Here is an 18,000-nt window from a genome sequence, read left to right as displayed (position 1 = left end):
GAATTTAAAGATATTTTAAAAGTGCCATTGTTAAATACTACTAATACTCAATTGTTACTTAATTCTTTCTGCACTGTTCTCCTACCAGTTGAACATAGGCTGTGAGTCAGAGTTTAGCACCTCTGCCCCAGTCCTGCTGCAGTACTCCCATGATGCTGGTCGTACTTGGGCCCTGGTGAGAGAGGGCTGTTACCCCGGAACCCCAGGTGTAGGGGTGTGTGAGGGCAGCAGCCGCGAGCTTAGAGAGCCCACTGTGTACAACACTGGAGACTATGAGCAATGGACCAGGATCACAGTGGTCATACCTCGTAATGTTGCAGCCAGGTAGCTGTGGTTACAGACATGCAAATGGAACTGCTAAATTGTATTATTGTTATTAGATGCACAATGTTTTTAACAAGTGGTGTTAAATGTCCACTATATCTCTCTCATGTTCTAGTAAAACCAGATTCCGTTGGTTCCAGGAGAGCAGCATGTACAGAGATGCTCCAGCTTTTGCCTTGGATGGGGTCTACATCTCTGAGCCCTGTCCAAACCACTGTGGAGGACATGGAGACTGCATCTCTGGAGTTTGCTTCTGTGATATGGGATACACAGGTGCAGGACAGTGACAGATATGGAAGGAAATTTTAAAATTTATAAGAAAGTTTTACTACCTGATTGTCTTTGTTTTTCCATAGTTGAGCAGGATAGTTGTGTTCCGGCTGTAGCCAGCCCCACCGAGCTGACAGAAGGGTTCGAGGGGAAGCTGAGCCCACTCTGGCAGAGCTTAAGTGGAGGACAAATTGGAGGGGGGTGTGGCATCATTGGTGAGGGCAAAGCTCTTTACTTCAGTAGCCCTGGGAGGAGAGAAGCCCGCACAGTTCCTCTAGACACCAGTAACACACGGTGAGTGGAGTTCACAACTGTAAGTCTTCCAAGCACTAGAGGGCAGTTAATTTGTGCCTAATGTTTAAATCTAAATCTAGGTTTTACTGTTATACACAGGTTGGTCCAATTCTACATCCGCATTGGCAGCAAGAGTTTGGGTCCCACTTGCACCAGGCCTCGCTCCCGCAATGAAGGTAGTTATCACATACTACACTGAGGCAGCCAATCATGTGGCTGTTTCTTAAGAGTACAGTCTGTATAACCAGGGTTTTTCTATTTACATTACTATTATCACAGTTCTGTAAAATCTACTCGGTTCTGTATCTATGATCTTTTTTTGCTACCTACCCCAGTCTGCTCTTCTTTCTGTGATTCCAGGTGTCATTGTCCAGTTCTCTACCAACAACGGTGTCCAGTGGCAGTTCTTGAGGGAGCTGGACTTTAGTTCCTTCCTGGAGCCCCAAGTGGTGACAATTGAGTTGCCACCTGCAGCCAAAACTCCTTACACAGTGTTTCGGTGGTGGCAGCCACAGCAGGGTATGGTGCCAGATACTACAGAAAAGTACATAAAATAATGAAACTATTATAGACAATATATTTTAGAGATCACAGTTTGTTTGTGTTTTTTTTTACCCTGTAGGGAAGCACTCTGCTCAGTGGGCTCTGGATGATGTATTGATTGGTATGAATGACAGCTCCAGAACAGGTTTTCATGACAAGTTTGATGGTACAACCCCCCTGAGGCACAACTGGTACCGCATTCAGGGTGGAGAGGTGACTGTGGACTGTTTGTCTCTGGACACAGCACTAACCTTCAACTCTGAGGCCATTGATAGTGAGTTACAAAACACATCACTGTTACAGGGTTGGCTGGCAAAATATGTGCATGGAAAGGAGAGGAGTAACTAGATGCTCCCTCAGTAGTCAGTGTCAAGTAGCCCCGGAGAAAGAAACTTAACACTGACCTGCGTCAGTGCAGCTGGTGTGTTTGTAAGTGAACATCTCACGGTGAATGAAAGTAATGCAGGATGTTATTGCAAAACAGCTAAACTGCTCATTTTATTATGGAAAAAGGTCAAATTGAAACAAATACAGATGTGAATGCTTCGATACATCTAATATGCCACAGACACATACAGGTTGTTCCCACTCACTACACATAAGTGGCTGTACAGGAACATCACAGTATTCCACACACAATGGTTTGAAATCAAATCACCCGTTTACTGTGGCGCCGTGGGTCCTGCATTATTAATGAGCACAAACCTGATTGAACATCCTGCCTGTTATTTATGCTCGCATCAAGCTGTGAGCAGATTTACTTTGCGCAAATATTACATTACAACTGGGCCAATTCATTAAGCATGCACAGCAAGAGCAATTTGGCAACACATCTACAAACATAAAGCTCCCATGTGCCTGTGTGAGCACATAAACCACTGATTGTCTGACTTGATGGCTGTACTTGTTTGTGTTGAAACATGCACATACTTTGTACAGAACTCAACAGTGTCTATTATATGAAAGGCTATTTTTGTGTTTGCATTTGGACTTCTATTGACTTTGTGTATTTGGTGTACACTGTGTTATTGTAAGTGCTTACAAATGTAAAGATGCCTTCACTTTCTGTCTGCAGAGAAGCCAAGGTACGCAGAGAGTTGGGACTTTGAGGTGTCAGGCTCGTCATTCCTGCAGTTTGAGCTGAGCATGGGATGTAGTAAGTCCACTTCCTTCTCCCACGGCGTGCGGCTGGAATATTCCACAGACTGTGGTCGTCACTGGTCTCTCATCACACCAGAGTGTGTACCCCCAGCCATCGGCTGTGCTGGATATACTCAGAGCTCCATCTATACGTCAACCCAGTACAAACACTGGAGGAGGATCACCGTCTACCTGCCCAGTGCTGCTAAGTATGTGGTTTTGAACTTTATACCACACATAAGTAAACAGCATTAGAAATATTAGTTGAAAGTGCATAAACTCCTGAAACTACTGTATAACCTGGTGTTCAATGGCTCAGTTCCCCCAGAACTCGCTTCCGCTGGATCCAGACCCACTTCACCCCAGGGGCAGAAGGATGGGCTCTAGATAATGTGTTACTTGCCCCTGGCTGCCCCTGGATGTGCTCTGGACATGGTCTGTGTGACAGTGGACGCTGCATGTAAGTAAAACTGCTTTTACAATTGATCACTTTTACATCTTCTGCCTACATATTTATGTTACTTCCTGTTACTTTATCTAACACAGGTGTGACAAAGGTTATGGAGGGGCACACTGTGTGCCTTTGGCATCCCTGCCATCTGTACTGAGAGAGGACTTTAATGAGAACCTGCAGCAGGAGACTTGGCCTGAGGTCTATGGGGCAGAGAGGGGAACTCTGAGTGGAGAGCCTCTTAAATCTGGCACTGCCCTTATCTTCAAAGGGGTAGGAGTATTAAACACAGAGAACATCCAGATCAATAATCTGGATAATCTAATCTATAGACACAAATGACCAACTACGTAATTCTTCTTGGTTTGTTTGCAGGATGGTATGCGAATGATAGTGTCACGGGATCTGGATTGCACAAACACACTCTACATCCAGTTCTCCTTCAAATTCATCACCAAAGGTACCACATAATTCACTAATATTTTTTAAATGTAATTGTGTAACATTGATTAAAACATTTTTTTTCTAAATTGATATTATATGGGCATAATAGTTCATCCTGTGGGGTTTTTTAGGTGTCCCAGAGCGCTCCCACTCAGTGCTGCTGCAATACTCAGTGAATGGAGGAATTAGCTGGCTGCTGTTGGATGAGTTTTACTTCCCAGCATCCACTGACACTCTGTTCCTCCACCTGCCACTACCAGCCAGTGCTCAGACGAATGCCACCCGCTTCAGACTCTGGCAGCCTTATAACAGTGGTGAGTGAACATAACAAACTCTTTGCACCTCTTGAATGTTTTTCTCCTTGTTTTTTGTTCCCTATTTACTTATTTCCTAAACTGTCTTCCTCTTTATTTCTCAGTTATTTACTGGAGTCAGTGCTTTATAATCTCCCCAACAATATGTCTTTAGGTAAAAAGGAGGAGGTGTGGGTGATAGATGATCTCATCATTGACGGCAGCTCTGTACACAACCCACCGGTTTTGATAGACAGTTTTGAGGAAGGCCCCAATGACTCCAACTGGCTGTTCTTCCCTGGAGGGAACACTGGCCTCTACTGCCCGTACCAAAAGACTGGCCTGTAAGAAAAACAAGCACTTAAGTTTAGATGTTGACAGTGATGATGTCTTGTTTTGCATATTTTGTTTTGAGATCATCTAACAGATGAAATGTGCTAAAATGTGCAAAAAGATGGTTGATCTATGTGTTTGTGTGTGATTGGTGCAGGGAGGAGGATGAGTCATCCATGGTGTTTGTCTCCAGCGAGCTTGGAGAGCATTCCATTACCACCAGGGACATTGACGTAAATGAGAACACTATCATCCAGTTTGAGGTACACAAACACAGCCTTGGTGACCTCTTTTCCAAAGCAATGGTTATAATACTTACTCATTCAAGACATAAATCACTGCTCATTATCGTCAGTACATATTTATGTCTCTCCAGATTAATGTAGGCTGCACAACTGAGAGCTCCTCTACCCACCCAGTACGTCTTGAGTTTTCACGAGACTTTGGCGCCACGTGGCATCTTCTGCTACCCCTGTGTGCTGGTGGCCCTCAGCTGTCCTCACTGTGCTCCACAGAGCTCCACCCTGCAAGCATCTATTTCCCTGGTACAACTCAGGGCTGGAGGAGGGAGGTCATTAACTTTGGCAAACTTCGTCTCTGTGGGTAAGGACTGGCTAAACAAAGTGGAAACTTTTTATAATTTTAAGTATGCTTTAAAATGAATTTTTTTTCCATTCACTAATCCTAATTTGGCCTCCATACAGATCCGTAAGGTTCCGATGGTTTCAGGGTTTCTTCTCAACTGGTTCTTCTCCTCCGACATGGGCACTAGACAATGTGTACATTGGCCCACAGTGTCAGGATATGTGTAATGGTCACGGAGCTTGTGTTGGTGGAACCCACTGTGTTTGTGATCCTGGCTACTCTGGGCCTGACTGCTCTGTGCCTGACACCCCCAAGCCTGACTTCTTGAAGGAGGACTTTGAAGGTACATCGACATGCAGACACACAGTAAAAGCCACCAGAAAGTATGCAGTTCATTGAAAATGTATGTCTATGAGGACATTATATGGGCTGTGCAGCCGTGTTTTTTTTATTGACCAGAGTTGTTATAAATCCTAATCTGTGAGGATATAACAGTGAGGGTGATCATGTGGTTAGTGTATGTTTACAATAGCTTGGAGTTTTATTTAGTCCCTTCCCTAAAATATATATTTTTTAATAATATTTTATTATGGAATAAAGGTTCTATTGGGACATAAGTTGTTCTTTGTTAACAAATTGTGGGTTTGTTGTATTGTTGCTTTCCATGTGTGTGTCTAGGGGGAGCTGTGGATGCTGAGCACTTCACACTACTGTCTGGCGGTAAACCGTCCAGGAAGTGTGGTATTATGTCAAGTGGGAACCACCTGTTCTTCAGTGAGGAAGGCCTGCGCATGTTGGTCACCACTGACATGGACCTGTCAAATGCCAGGTATAACTAGAAAAGAAATAAACTCGCCCACTTCACAGAATTACACACACCATCTGAGTGTATCCATTTAGTAGTTATTTGTTTTACCGTTTTTGCTAATAATGTCATATGTCATAATGGCTGCACTACACAGATTTGTCCAGTTCTTCCTACGTCTTGGCTGTGGAAAGGCGGCTCCAGATCCACGCTCCCAGCCAGTTCTGCTGCAGTTTTCTGTGGATGGTGGTCTTACATGGGGACTCCTCCAGGAATTCCTCTTCAGCAACAACAGTAATCAGGCTCGCCTGGTGGCCCTGGAGATACCACTGCGTGCCCGCACACCATCAACTCGCCTTCGCTGGTGGCAGCCATCTGAGAATGGACACTTTTACAGCCCATGGGTGATCGACCAGGTACAGATCAGTTGAGGCACCAGCGATTGGACAGTTTTTTCTCATTTAAGCATTTGAAATGTCAGGAATGTCATCATCCAAACTTTCACGTTTGTTGCTAATTTAGTTTTCACTTTATCTGCCCTTTTTGCATTAACTGTGCAAGCATTTGTCTTTTATTTCCCAGGTGGTGGTAGGTGGCAGTGCCAGTGGCTGGGGACCTCTGGAAGATGATTTCTCTTCTATTGATGGCCGCTCCTGGCTCCTCCACCCCGGTGGAACACGAATGCCTGTTTGTGGCTCTGATGGACCTGCTTTTGCATTCATAGAAAAGTCTAACACTCGCTACGCTGTCACCACTGACATCAGTTTGGGTCAAGATGCCTTCATCCAATTTGACTTTTCTGCTTCCTGCTCTGTCACCAACTCCTGTTACTGTAAGCAACAAAACCTGTGAATAAAGCATAAGTATATACAGTTTGTTCTTAGTTTTGTCATAAATGTTTTCACTTAAATAGCCATTTTAAATTTAAAAAGTTCCCACATTTGTTTCCTCACAAATATTTCTTTGTAATTGTACAAATATGAATTCTGTTAAAAATCTGTATCTTTTTTCTTTTTTCTCTGCAGCTGTAGAGCTGGAGTATTCTCTGGATCTGGGTCTGACCTGGCAACCTGTGGTCAGAGATTGTCTGCCTACAAGTCCTGACTGCTCTTCATACACACTACAGAGACTGCTGGTTTCTGACATATACAATAAGTGGGGCCGTGTTACTCTGCCTGTCCCAACATACGCCAGGTCAGTACCACCCTGTACTTACTCTCGGACTTATGGACAAACCTGTGTAGCTTATATCATGGTTATATGGTGTACTCTAATTTTGAAAAACAAAAAAATGTCAAAGTGGTCATGGCGTAATTGTTAGCCTGCATTGCAGTCTGATAGAAACTAGTACAATTTTACAAAAATTTAGTTTAGTTTCTTTATTTTTTATTTTTTTTACATATTAATCCATGTACTCATGACTTTATGTGTTTAGGTCTCCAGCCACAAGGTTCCGTTGGTTCCAGCAGGCTCCCTTTGACAAGCAACAGACCTGGGCTCTGGATAACCTCTACATTGGAGATGGCTGCCCAGATATGTGCTCTGGACACGGCCACTGCCAACAGAGCTCCTGTGTGTAAGTAACAGCCTCTAACATGCACACACTAAGGTTTTTCTTCTGTCAGTGTATTAATCAACTTGACAATCAGCTGCTGGGATTGAGCATTGAGGTGTAAAAGTTTCATTTCAAAACAGTTTTGCAAAGTTTGTCTGTAACCATATTGTTGATCGGTATTTCTGTACTGACATAATATTATTGTAGATGTATTGTGTAGGCTTAATGTTTTGTCTTGATAGTGTAAAGCTATCTTTGAACTACGTTAAACTAGCTATGATTCTATTGAATCCACCATCCTCCCCAGGTGCGACCCAGAGTGGGGCGGAGAGTACTGTGACGAGCCTGTGGTTCCTCTACCCTCCCAGCTGAAGGATAGCTTCAGTCGCGCTCCCTCGCTCAGCCACTGGCATATTCTGACTGGTGGGAAACTCAGCACTGTGTGTGGAGCTGTGGCTTCCGGAGCTGCACTGCACTTCAGTGGAGTACGTGTACTGTACATGTGATATGTTTTTTTTCCCTTTGTTTTTTATATTTTACAATATTCTGTATCATTAAGCATTTCACATTGAGGATTTTGGGGGAGTAAATGGAATAAAATACCATCAGTCATAATTCAAAATAAAGTTTAGAAGCATCCCTTGGGCGATGTATGATATCTCCCTGTACGTACAGATTCAAATGCTCCGTCACCATTTCCCTCTAATGCAGTCACTTTAGTTAATTCTCTGGTTGTTTTGCTCTAAATATAGGGCATAATATTTTCATCAGTATGAGCTATGCATTGATTCAGTGGGGCAGACAAAAAAGACAGAGACGGACGGCTAATACCATCTGAGAGATGTTGTTTCAAGTACTAATGTGTTGAATACAAGACCACAAAGTAAGTGGGAGTCAGCCCGTTTTGTGCATCTTAAGTTTTCCCAAGACACTTATTCTAGGCCAGTGTTGGCAAGTGGATACCTATTGACAGGCTGATCCTAGTGTGGAAGGACACTTTGCCAAAGAAGCCTCTTAAGAGCCTCTGTTTAGGTCAGCCAAAAATTACTTCCTTGATCATATTTGAGACTTTCTGATTTGTTATTTGGTGTGAGGACACAGGTAAACAGACAAATAATGTAAATAAAGAAGCAAAATGAGAAATAAAGGGGACAGAAAGACATCAATCCATCATGAACCTGGTTGATTCAGACTACATTTCTCTCTGTGTCTGTGCACAGAGTTGCAGTCGTCAGCTAGTGACAGTGGACCTGAACCTGACCAATGCAGAGTTCATCCAGTTCTACTTCATGTACGGCTGCATGATCCCACCAAGTAACCGTAACCAGGGTGTTCTTCTGGAGTACAGTTTGAATGGAGGAATCAACTGGCACCTACTGACAGAAATCTTCTATGACCTGTACACCAAGCCTGGGTGAGTTAGCTAGAACATAGCTACATGCACACAATGGTGAGTGAAGAGCTAAGCAGCATATCTGTGACTGTTCTGTATGATTTGTCTGTATTTACTGTAGGTTTGTGAATGTGCTGCTGCCCCCTCCTGCCCGTCAGGAAGGAGTGCGCGTGCGCTGGTGGCAGCCACAGCATGATGGGGCAGACCACAGTGACTGGGCTCTGGATAACGTCCTTATCGCAGGCTCAGACCCACGAGCGCAGATATCTGACACATTTGGAGGGGTGGCACTGCCCAACCACGAGAGAGCTCCTGCTGATGAGACCTCAGGGAGGATAGGTCAGCTGAGCGAGCAGGAGGAAACGCCAATTGGTATAACCTTACAATGCCTCAAACAATCAGTGTACAATACTTTATTGCAAAACAGAACCTCTTGTATTTAGAAGTTTCTAATCCTTACTTCTCTCCTTCATTGTTTCTCTTCTTCTATCATTCTCAGTGAGCGATCATTGGTTGTTCTCAGAGGACTGTTCAGTGCAGCGTTTCTGCAGCTCTCCAGATGGGGTGATGGTGTGTGGAAATGCTGATGGGAGAGAGGTGTACGCTGTTACGCATGACATTATTCCTGACAAGAGCTGGGTTATGCAATTTAAGGTAACTAATGAGCCCAAAATGACACAGGAAATGTACGATATTTATTTTGGTTATGTTGTTCTTTAGTATATCATGTTTAAACATAAATATATGCAAACTTTCTATGGTAAAATAACCATATATCATCAATGGCTGTGTTAAATTAGATTGCTGTAGGCTGCAGTGTTCCTGAACGCAATGCAGACCGGCAAGTGCATGTCCAGTACTCAGTCGACTTTGGAGTGACATGGAAGTACCTGGTGCCCCAGTGCCTGCCTGCTGACCCCCGCTGTGGAGGCCAGGTCTCGCAGCCATCAGTGTTTTTCCCTGCTGAAGGCTGGAAGAGGGCAGTCTACCCCCTGCCTGACAGCCTCGCTGACACGTAAGTCATCCTACCCCATATCTGCCTCCACATGCTTTTGATGAAATCATTGTCACATAAATCATGAAAATGTTCTACCCTGTCTTTACCTCAGCACGGTACGATTCCGGTTTTACCAGCAGCACTCAGACATTCAGTGGGGTGTCGAGAATTTTTACATCGGACCAGCATGTGACAGCCACTGTGGAGGACATGGGGACTGTCTGGATCAGCGTTGTCTCTGTGACCCAGGATTCACTGGACCAAACTGCTATGCTAGCACTGCTCTTAAGGTAGATCCTGCTTTTAATCAGTTTTAATAGATTTGATTAGAGTTTATGTGATATTCAGATAGCGTGCCTTTTTACTGTAGGCGTCTCTGAAGGAGCGTTTTGACTGGGAAGGGGCAGCAGGCCCTCAATGGCAGGTGCTGGAGGGTGGCAGGCCTTGTACAGACTGTGGTGTGTTGGTAGAAGGGACGGCCCTGTACTTTGGAGGGGCTGATGCCCGACAGGCTGTCACTGCTGACCTGGACCTCCGTGGAGCCAAGTCAGTACTCAGCTTCTGTCACACATTGTCAGAAATGGAGAGATTTTTGTACCTATCTTTATAAGTGTAGTTTATTACAAAGTGTATGTTTTTGATAGGTTTGTGGAGTACTGGGCCAGGATTGGCAGTGAGGATAACATGACAATGTGCCACCGCCCAACCTGTCGTAAAGAGGGAGTGCTGCTGGATTACTCTACTGACGGAGGTGGAGTAACAACACACATGCAACACTGCATTGCATTTTTTTCACCATCTTGACTTTTTCATCATTTTTGTTCATTTTCTGGTTCCTCAGGTGTGTCTTGGACACTGCTGCATGAGATGGATTATTTAAAGTATGTGTCGGTGAGGAGGGACTATATTGTTCTCCCAGAAGGAGCTCTGACTAATGCTACTCGTCTGCGCTGGTGGCAGCCATTTACCATTTCCTCTGGCTTGGCCACCCCCAGCCTGGAAAGAGCCCAGTGGGCCATCGACAACATCTTGGTTGGCGGGTCAGACATCAATCCATCCACCCTGCTCGACACCTTTGACGATGGTGAGTTTGCCCATTTTCATGTAATCACGATGCTAAATTAACATTGTGGATATGAATCACTTTTCCTTATCTGTTGATTTCTTTTTTTTTCTTTATCAGAGGGTGTTTCTCATGAGGAAAGCTGGAGTTTCTACCCTAATGCTGTGCGCACAGCTGGCTTCTGTGGAAACCCATCCTTCCACCTGTACTGGCCAAACAAGAACCAAGACAGGACACATAACATCCTGGCCACTCGAGAACTCATAGTACAGCCTGGATATATTCTACAGTTTAAGGTGCAGTACTACCAGAGTTACATTAATTCATCTTGAACAATGAGGCTTCAGTCTTTAACATCTCTCTCCCTGCTGCAGATTGTTGTTGGGTGTGAGGCAGACACCTGTGAAGACCATCATTCTGTCCTGCTGCAGTACAGGAAAGATGCCAGGTAAGATAATAAAAAGGAGAGATGTAATAAGTAACCCATGGTGATAAACCTGCAGAAATTATTACCTCACTCTGCAGTTCCTCCCAGCTCTGTGGAGCTTTTGTCTGATGCTGGCCAACTTGAAAAGTTCTGCAGCTGACATCACATAAAGATTTTTTGACTTGTTCATTAAATGCATTTTGCATGGAGCATTTTCAGCTCGTCTTCTTTGCCCTCAGGTCTGATTCATGGCAGCTGGTACAGTCAGAGTGCCTCCCTTCCTCGGTGAACAACGTGGGCTGTTCTCCATTCCAGTTCCACGAATCCACAATCTACAGTCCAGTCAACAGCTCAACATGGACGAGGGTCACCGTCCAGCTACCAGACCACGTCTCCTCAGGGTAAGAGCGCACACATTTTACTTTGTGGGCAGCAGTAGAACATAAATAATCTAAAGTCAAATGTTCACACATATGAGCAGACTAACAGGTATCAGCATGTTATGTTGTATCAGTTTAAGCCTTTTGTGATTTTGTTGTATAATTCCAGGGCCACCCAGTTTCGCTGGATTCAAAAAGAGGGCACCGGAGAGCGGCAGAGCTGGGGGGTGGACCATGTTTACATTGGAGAGGCCTGCCCAGGACTCTGCAGCGGACATGGCTACTGTACAAGTGGAGTGGTCTGCATCTGTGATGAGGGACACCATGGTGGGCCACAAACAGCATATTACAATAAACTTTTTACCAACTTTATACTGTTCAAGAAGGATGTGATGGTTTGAATTGAAAAGTGAACAAAATGAAAAGTAAACATTTACGTTTCCATCTGATTGAGACAACTCTACAGAAGAAATTCTTTCAGCATGGTTGTCTATTATAAGAGGTCTTGCAGTGTTTATGCTGAGTGTGGTACTTATTCTTATAGTTTCATCACATCCTCTATGTGTTCTCTCACCTGAATAGGTGATGACTGCTCCCTCTCCAGCAATGACCTACCCAGCTCCATCAAGGACAACTTTGAGTCAGGCAGTGTGTCTCAGGAGAGCTGGCAGCTGATCCAGGGTGGTGGAGTAGGCAGCGGCTGTGGGCAGCTGTCACCACACGCGCACGGAGACTCACTCTACTTCAATGGCTGTAAGATGAGGCAGGCAGTTACTAAACCGCTGGACCTCACTAGAGCCAGGTACAGGTACTACCAAAGCATACTGTACATAATTATATAAACATAGATATAACAACCTCATAGCGATGACAGATTTATTTTCTCCACATTAGAATCTGTATTATTAACTTTGAATGTGTTCTTGACTGGCCTCTTTTTCTTTCTTTCTCTGTTTCCATCACAGTAAGATCATGTTTGTGCTGCAGATCGGCAGTGTGGCTCAGACAGACAGTTGTAACATAGCCCTGGATCAGGCTGACACAGTAGACCGAGCTGTGCTACTCCAGTACAGCGTCAACAATGGAGTCAGCTGGCACGTAATTGCCCAGCACCAGCCGAAAGACTTCATAAAGGCCCAGAGAGTCTCCTACAACATTCCACTGTGAGTCACACCCAGAGACATGCAGACAGGCCTTCTGTTTAAATGGTATAATCTTCTAACCTTTGTAAAGGTTTTATATGTTGTTTAAACTCTTTAAACTCTTTACAACATCTTTAAAAAGTGCCATTGTTTAAGCCAGCCTGGTAAATGTCATTAAGCAAAGTTGAAACTACAACAGTATATAACCACAGACATACTGGTTGACACTCACTGATCCTTCCATGTTTCCATGGTTTCTCCAGAGAGGCAAGGGTTAAAGGGGTGATGCTGCGATGGTGGCAGCCACGCCACGATGGTGCAGGACATGACCAGTGGGCACTGGACCATGTGGAAGTAGTTCTGTGAGTACCCAATTCCTAGCAGGCCCCCGGGCCCCCTGACTGGCTGCCAACAGAGCCCCAATCTGCCCTTGTCTTTACCTTTGCCTCCCATCTACTTCACACAAACACAGAGATAAAAATTACTGTAAAAAACATACAGCCAACACATCGACCTGTGTGCTGCTAACCACCTTCAGCCAAACCTCCGAGCAGTCATTTGTTTAAAAATGCTCTTCACAGCTTCTGATGAAAGGCAGGCTGAGTAAGAAACTGTGCTTTGCTGTGAGGGCTCTGGTTGTGAATGGTTGTTCTGTATTTTAATAGATCAGTTCCTGTCCTGGTTCATCCGACTATGTTTATTAGACAAGGTCATAGGCATAGTTAAGCTAAACTAGTACAAGTCATAAAATCCAACTTTTTTTTAAAAATATTCTTGAACTCGAGCACTCCTCCTTAGATGTGAGCACCCATTCACATATCCATTTATTATTTACAGTATTCACCCATTTACACTTTAGCCCATCTGCTAGTGGTGCTTGTGGCTGCTGTGAGGCATGACAGCGATCATGTACAACACGCAGAACATTGAAAGTGGCTTAACGTCTTTGTTCTGCTGTGAAGTCAGCCTTGTCAGACAGGCCCGTAGGTTTTCTTCTCAACCACCCCTTGCTCTTCTATCTTTCTTTCTACAGGGAGTAAAACTTCTTACAAATTCTGCATTTGATTTGATGGACCTTACCATCACCCTGTACTGATTCGATTGTTTCTCTTTCTTTTCCCCCCTTTACATTTATATTACATTTTATTGTGCAAAACCTGCATGAGTAAACATTTTCTCCATAAGTGGAAGTCAGTTTCAGCTTTCAAATGGGAAACATACCATGAACGTGGCCTGTACTCAGCATATTCTTAACATGGCACAGCATTTTGAATGCATTTTCTGCTTGTTGCTGTGGGTATCAGTGGATGTACCCAGTGCATTTCGAATGCTGCATACAACAGTCATGCAAGTTACCTCCATAGTTCAGTTGCATACACACACAAACATACTTAAACACACACTTACGTCTAACCTGAGCTGTCCCTGGTCTACGTGGCTGTGACCTGTCCCACTCCCTCCCTCACACATGCACGGTTTTCAACAGTGTTTGCTGAAGAAAGTGACCGTGACCCTCACACTTTGCTCTGTTGTTTATTTCTCTCTGTTCACCACTCCTCCACTGCTTCACCCATTCTTCCTCTCATTCCTCCACCTGCTCAATGTTTTCTTTTGCTCCACACGCCGTTCTTCCCTGCTGCTTCATGTCACTGACGTGGTCATGCTCAATCCTCCGCTTGTGCTGCATTATATCCTACCTGACTACATCCCCCTCCTCCTTATCCCTACTTTATTCCCTCCTATATTCCCTCTTCCCTTTCTCAAAACTTCCTCTTTTCTGTATTTCTCTTCCCATTCTGGCATACAATGGATGGATTACTGCTCTGTATCTTGATTTCTGTCTTCATCTCTACCTCTTTTTTCATTTCAAACTTTCCCTTCATCTTTGTTGCATTTATCTACTGTCTGTCACTCTTCTGCTCACCTTCATTCTCTTGTTTCTTCATTTTCTATCGTCTTCCACTCACTTCTTCTTTCTTGAACCTCTGACTACCTTTCTGCCTCTTCTCTCTCCTCCCTCTTCCCCACTTTGGGCCCCTGCCTCCCTAGGCGGGGGCTCTTACCCCCCCAGACCTTTCTACGAGACAGCAGTCCCCTCCTCCTGCCTCTCCCCTCTCGCGCTCTAACCTCTGCTCTCTTCTGTATTCTGCTCCCTCTGGCATGGCTGTAGTATCAGGTAAGTTCTTCGCCTCTTCCTGAATGCTGCCCCCTCCCCAACTCTCCTCACAGCCCTTTCTTCACCCTGTTACACTGCGCACACCCTCCCTCAATTTCACCAACACACCTAGCCCTCCTCATCATCACCACGGTCATCTCCATTCCCTGGCCTTAGCTAAGAGCACCAGGCAGGTCAACAAGCAGGCCAGCTGCTCACGGTGCAGGCTTGCTGACGAAATAATCCAACATACTGATCTTAACAGGCAGCTCTCAGCACTAAAAACAAAATGATATTCACAAAACCAACAGTAGGAAATCCCTGACAGGTGGTGGCAATTTGTTTTGTTTTAAATCAATCAATGCATCTTCTAAAATATTTCAACAAAGTGTCACCAGATGAAAACAAATTGGTTTGGATTGTAAATCTCCATTTACAGAATCCTTGATGGATTTTTAATGCAATATATCACATATAAAATGTCAGCGGTACTGTGTTTGTGTGTATATGTGTGATGTAATCCATCACTATACATGTTTCTGTACATGTTCTTGCTACTACTACAATGCCATTGTGTTTTTGATCTAGCTGCTAATTCACAAGCTGATTCATACGTTTCAGTGAACCTATGGAATGTTTTTGGGTCCTGCATTTATCTCACACAAGCCCAGGCACTTTTCCATTCATATCCCAGCATCAGTTGCAATGCGGGACATCTAGAACCATTAATTACAAATGAAAGCCCATCCGGCCAAAGTTTCATCTGACTAACCTCGTCCATCCAGCTCCTTGCATGGCTTTCTGAATCGACTGTTGCCACAGGTCTCCATCCCTTTTTCACTCATGGCTGTCTGTCTGAGGACAACAACATGACTCTGAGCCAGGAACTCCCTCCTCACTGCCTTCTGGTTTCTGACCGGAAAGTCTCTCTCTCTCACACATGCACACACACTCACGCAAACACACTCTAAAACACATGCAGTTTGCCAGCCATCATGCTTGCCTGCCTTCATGCTTCCACCTTCACAGCATCAGCCATTATACCCCCACCTCCACGCACAAACACACACACACACAAACACACCCCCTACCCTTCCCCCATCCTTGCAATTTCCCCACCCCCACCCCCCTCGCTTCGCAGAGGCCCCTGCCTGCCCTGGCTGCACTCCTGGCTCACTGGCACCGCCCTGCTGGATGGAAGAGGCAATGAACAGGCTAAGCAAGAGTGATCTTCCACAGCTTTTCTGTGTCTCTTAGTTACAAAACCACCCCTTCTCCACTCCCAGACCTGCACTTTTATAGCTTTGCTTTAATTATTTTTCTTTTCTCCCAGTGATGGCTCTTAACTCTGCCCTCAAACACTCAGTGTCAGAGTTTCCTTGCTAGTTTCTGTGGTAGTATGTTTGTAGACTTCGTCTCCTGTCTTGTCCTGTGACTTTTGGTCTGCCATTGGATACATGTGGCTAGTTCTACTGCCATGTTCACATTCTAGTTGCCTCTCATTTATGTAGAACATGAACAAATCCAGTTATGTAGAATAGCACCACCCATTCTCCAGAGCCATGAGTGTTTGAGGTTAACATGATTTAAAAATGCCAGCATGAACCTGGATGTGAGAGAGAACAAAAGCTGCATTCATGTGTCTGCGTGCATGGATCAGACTGTGTGCATGGGAATGTGTGGATTTTTAGTGCCCTGTTCTTGGTCACTAATGTTCACACTCTACTTTCCCTCCCTCTTTCACTGTGTTTGTATCCCCTGCAGCACCCGTAAGCAAAACTACATGATGAACTTTGCCAGACAGACCGGTGTACGTCACTACTACAGCCGCAAGAGGCGGGCACTGCGACAGCGTGCCTAAACCCAGCAAGAAGGGATTCGCCCTCTAACCTGCCAACCACACAGCGACCCGCCATGCACATCTTTTTTCTCCTGACAACATATCGCCCTGCCGATTCTCATCCACCAGTGGATTCCAGCCTCAGATTTCCCTCACCCATTTCTCTCTAACCTCTGCCAGAAACATGGGCCATCTGATCAGTTTATGCCAGCCAGTCAAGGCCTTCCCAACCACACGGGTCAGTGGGAATGAAACTCTGCCATTTTGTTTACTTTTTTCCATGGACGGTTGGGGTTTCTAGTTGTTTTCTAATTCTTGCTGTGGTTCCTCTGATTCCTGTTCCCACCTGCGACATCCCTCCCTCTGGCTTACCTCCCCATCACTCCCCTTCCCTCTCCTCATCCTCCTTTTCCTACCACACTGTGAAATTGAGAGATAATATATCATTGCTGAACTGATCAGCTGATTGGAGAGTGGCTTTCCAGCTATACTGAGCCGCCAGGGGGAGGACCACTCCACTGCCGACAACCAGTATGCCAGGAGAAAGATCACAATGATACTGACCATTAAGAGGAATAACGGTGATGAAGAAGCTCAAAAAAAAAAAAAGAAAAAAAAAAAAAAAAAGTACTGTGTTCTTGCTGTTCTGTGTGTCTGTGGGTTCTTTTTGTGATGAGTTGGCTGTGGTGTTCTGTTCATTTGTTTGTTCGTTTTCTACTAATTCACATGCTTTTGGGAGGGAGGGGGTGCTGGGTTCTGTTTCCTTTTCCTTGTTTATCTGGAACGGATGTGGGCTGGGCGGACAAAGCCTTACCTCAGTGGCAAGAAGAACGATTTACACGATGGGGAAAGGAGAAATATGAAAAAAAAAAATTTAAAGACTGAACAATGATTTTTGTTTTTTTTTTAATCATTTTTTATATATATGTTGGTTCCCAAAAATACAGATATTTATGGTAAATGGTTCTTCACGTAACCTATTTAAGATGCACTGTGCGTGAAATCTGTGTTATTTTCTAGTGTTAAGTTATTAGGCAGTCAAGTCAGGCTCTCAGACTGCATCATCTCCCTCTCTTCCCTCTTCTCTTGTGCTGTTTCCCTCCTTTCCATTCCTCTCTCTCTCTCTCTCTCTGTCTCTCTCCCTCTCTCTCTGCTGATTTCAGAAACCTGAAGGTGAGGCTCTATTAGTGTTGTTTTTTGAAGTCTGTGTAATATGGACCCTCTGCCCTCAGTGTAACTCCAGTATAGCAATCTCCTGTATATATATGTATATCCACTATGGGGAGACCCAGCAGCCTTATAAAAGGGAAATAAAGAACTGTCCAAACCTCATACTGTACACATTGCTTCAGATGCCCTCTTTCACTATTAAAAGATAAGCCTGACATTTGTCTGCTGTATACTTTTGTCATTGCCCATCAGTTTCGCAGGACTTTCTGAACGTCCCTTCCCCATCTCTGACTCAAGTCCTTTGGATCCTCAAAGATAAAAATCATTTGTTGGTAATAAGAAGAATCCAGAATATCATCATCCCTGCCTGGTGTGAGGATGTGTGTGTAAAGACCA

The 18,000-nt window shown here is 44.6% G+C and overlaps 1 protein-coding gene across 2 annotated transcripts in view; it reads left to right on the top strand.

Annotated features, from left to right (window-relative positions):
* reln (reelin) overlaps positions 1-17,037 on the top strand; it is an 82,854-nt gene extending 65,817 nt beyond the window's left edge. Inside the window, exons 28-64 of one of the 2 annotated variants that reach the window (XM_026312437.1) lie at positions 89-324; positions 440-597; positions 681-888; positions 988-1,064; positions 1,249-1,407; positions 1,511-1,705; positions 2,507-2,780; positions 2,891-3,031; positions 3,118-3,295; positions 3,398-3,482; positions 3,598-3,780; positions 3,935-4,103; positions 4,250-4,355; positions 4,469-4,695; positions 4,797-5,020; positions 5,356-5,506; positions 5,640-5,898; positions 6,065-6,314; positions 6,508-6,676; positions 6,918-7,058; positions 7,345-7,522; positions 8,258-8,451; positions 8,552-8,802; positions 8,930-9,084; positions 9,231-9,445; positions 9,540-9,717; positions 9,798-9,973; positions 10,072-10,178; positions 10,269-10,511; positions 10,611-10,786; positions 10,865-10,938; positions 11,157-11,318; positions 11,467-11,624; positions 11,880-12,099; positions 12,263-12,460; positions 12,703-12,801; positions 16,359-17,037. In XM_026312437.1, coding sequence (XP_026168222.1) covers positions 89-324; positions 440-597; positions 681-888; positions 988-1,064; positions 1,249-1,407; positions 1,511-1,705; positions 2,507-2,780; positions 2,891-3,031; positions 3,118-3,295; positions 3,398-3,482; positions 3,598-3,780; positions 3,935-4,103; positions 4,250-4,355; positions 4,469-4,695; positions 4,797-5,020; positions 5,356-5,506; positions 5,640-5,898; positions 6,065-6,314; positions 6,508-6,676; positions 6,918-7,058; positions 7,345-7,522; positions 8,258-8,451; positions 8,552-8,802; positions 8,930-9,084; positions 9,231-9,445; positions 9,540-9,717; positions 9,798-9,973; positions 10,072-10,178; positions 10,269-10,511; positions 10,611-10,786; positions 10,865-10,938; positions 11,157-11,318; positions 11,467-11,624; positions 11,880-12,099; positions 12,263-12,460; positions 12,703-12,801; positions 16,359-16,455 — 6,471 coding nt within the window. In that variant the 3' untranslated portion in view covers positions 16,456-17,037. Of the gene's footprint in view, positions 1-88; positions 325-439; positions 598-680; positions 889-987; positions 1,065-1,248; positions 1,408-1,510; positions 1,706-2,506; positions 2,781-2,890; positions 3,032-3,117; positions 3,296-3,397; positions 3,483-3,597; positions 3,781-3,934; positions 4,104-4,249; positions 4,356-4,468; positions 4,696-4,796; positions 5,021-5,355; positions 5,507-5,639; positions 5,899-6,064; positions 6,315-6,507; positions 6,677-6,917; positions 7,059-7,344; positions 7,523-8,257; positions 8,452-8,551; positions 8,803-8,929; positions 9,085-9,230; positions 9,446-9,539; positions 9,718-9,797; positions 9,974-10,071; positions 10,179-10,268; positions 10,512-10,610; positions 10,787-10,864; positions 10,939-11,156; positions 11,319-11,466; positions 11,625-11,879; positions 12,106-12,262; positions 12,461-12,702; positions 12,802-16,358 lie in introns of both variants that reach the window. The other variant, XM_026312436.1, reaches the window with a different exon arrangement.
* The last annotated feature ends 963 nt before the right edge of the window (positions 17,038-18,000 follow it).

The sequence above is a fragment of the Mastacembelus armatus genome, chromosome 6 (assembly GCF_900324485.2).
Source record: "Mastacembelus armatus chromosome 6, fMasArm1.2, whole genome shotgun sequence".
NCBI lineage: Eukaryota > Metazoa > Chordata > Actinopteri > Synbranchiformes > Mastacembelidae > Mastacembelus > Mastacembelus armatus.
This window is presented reverse-complemented; position numbering and strand designations above follow the sequence as displayed.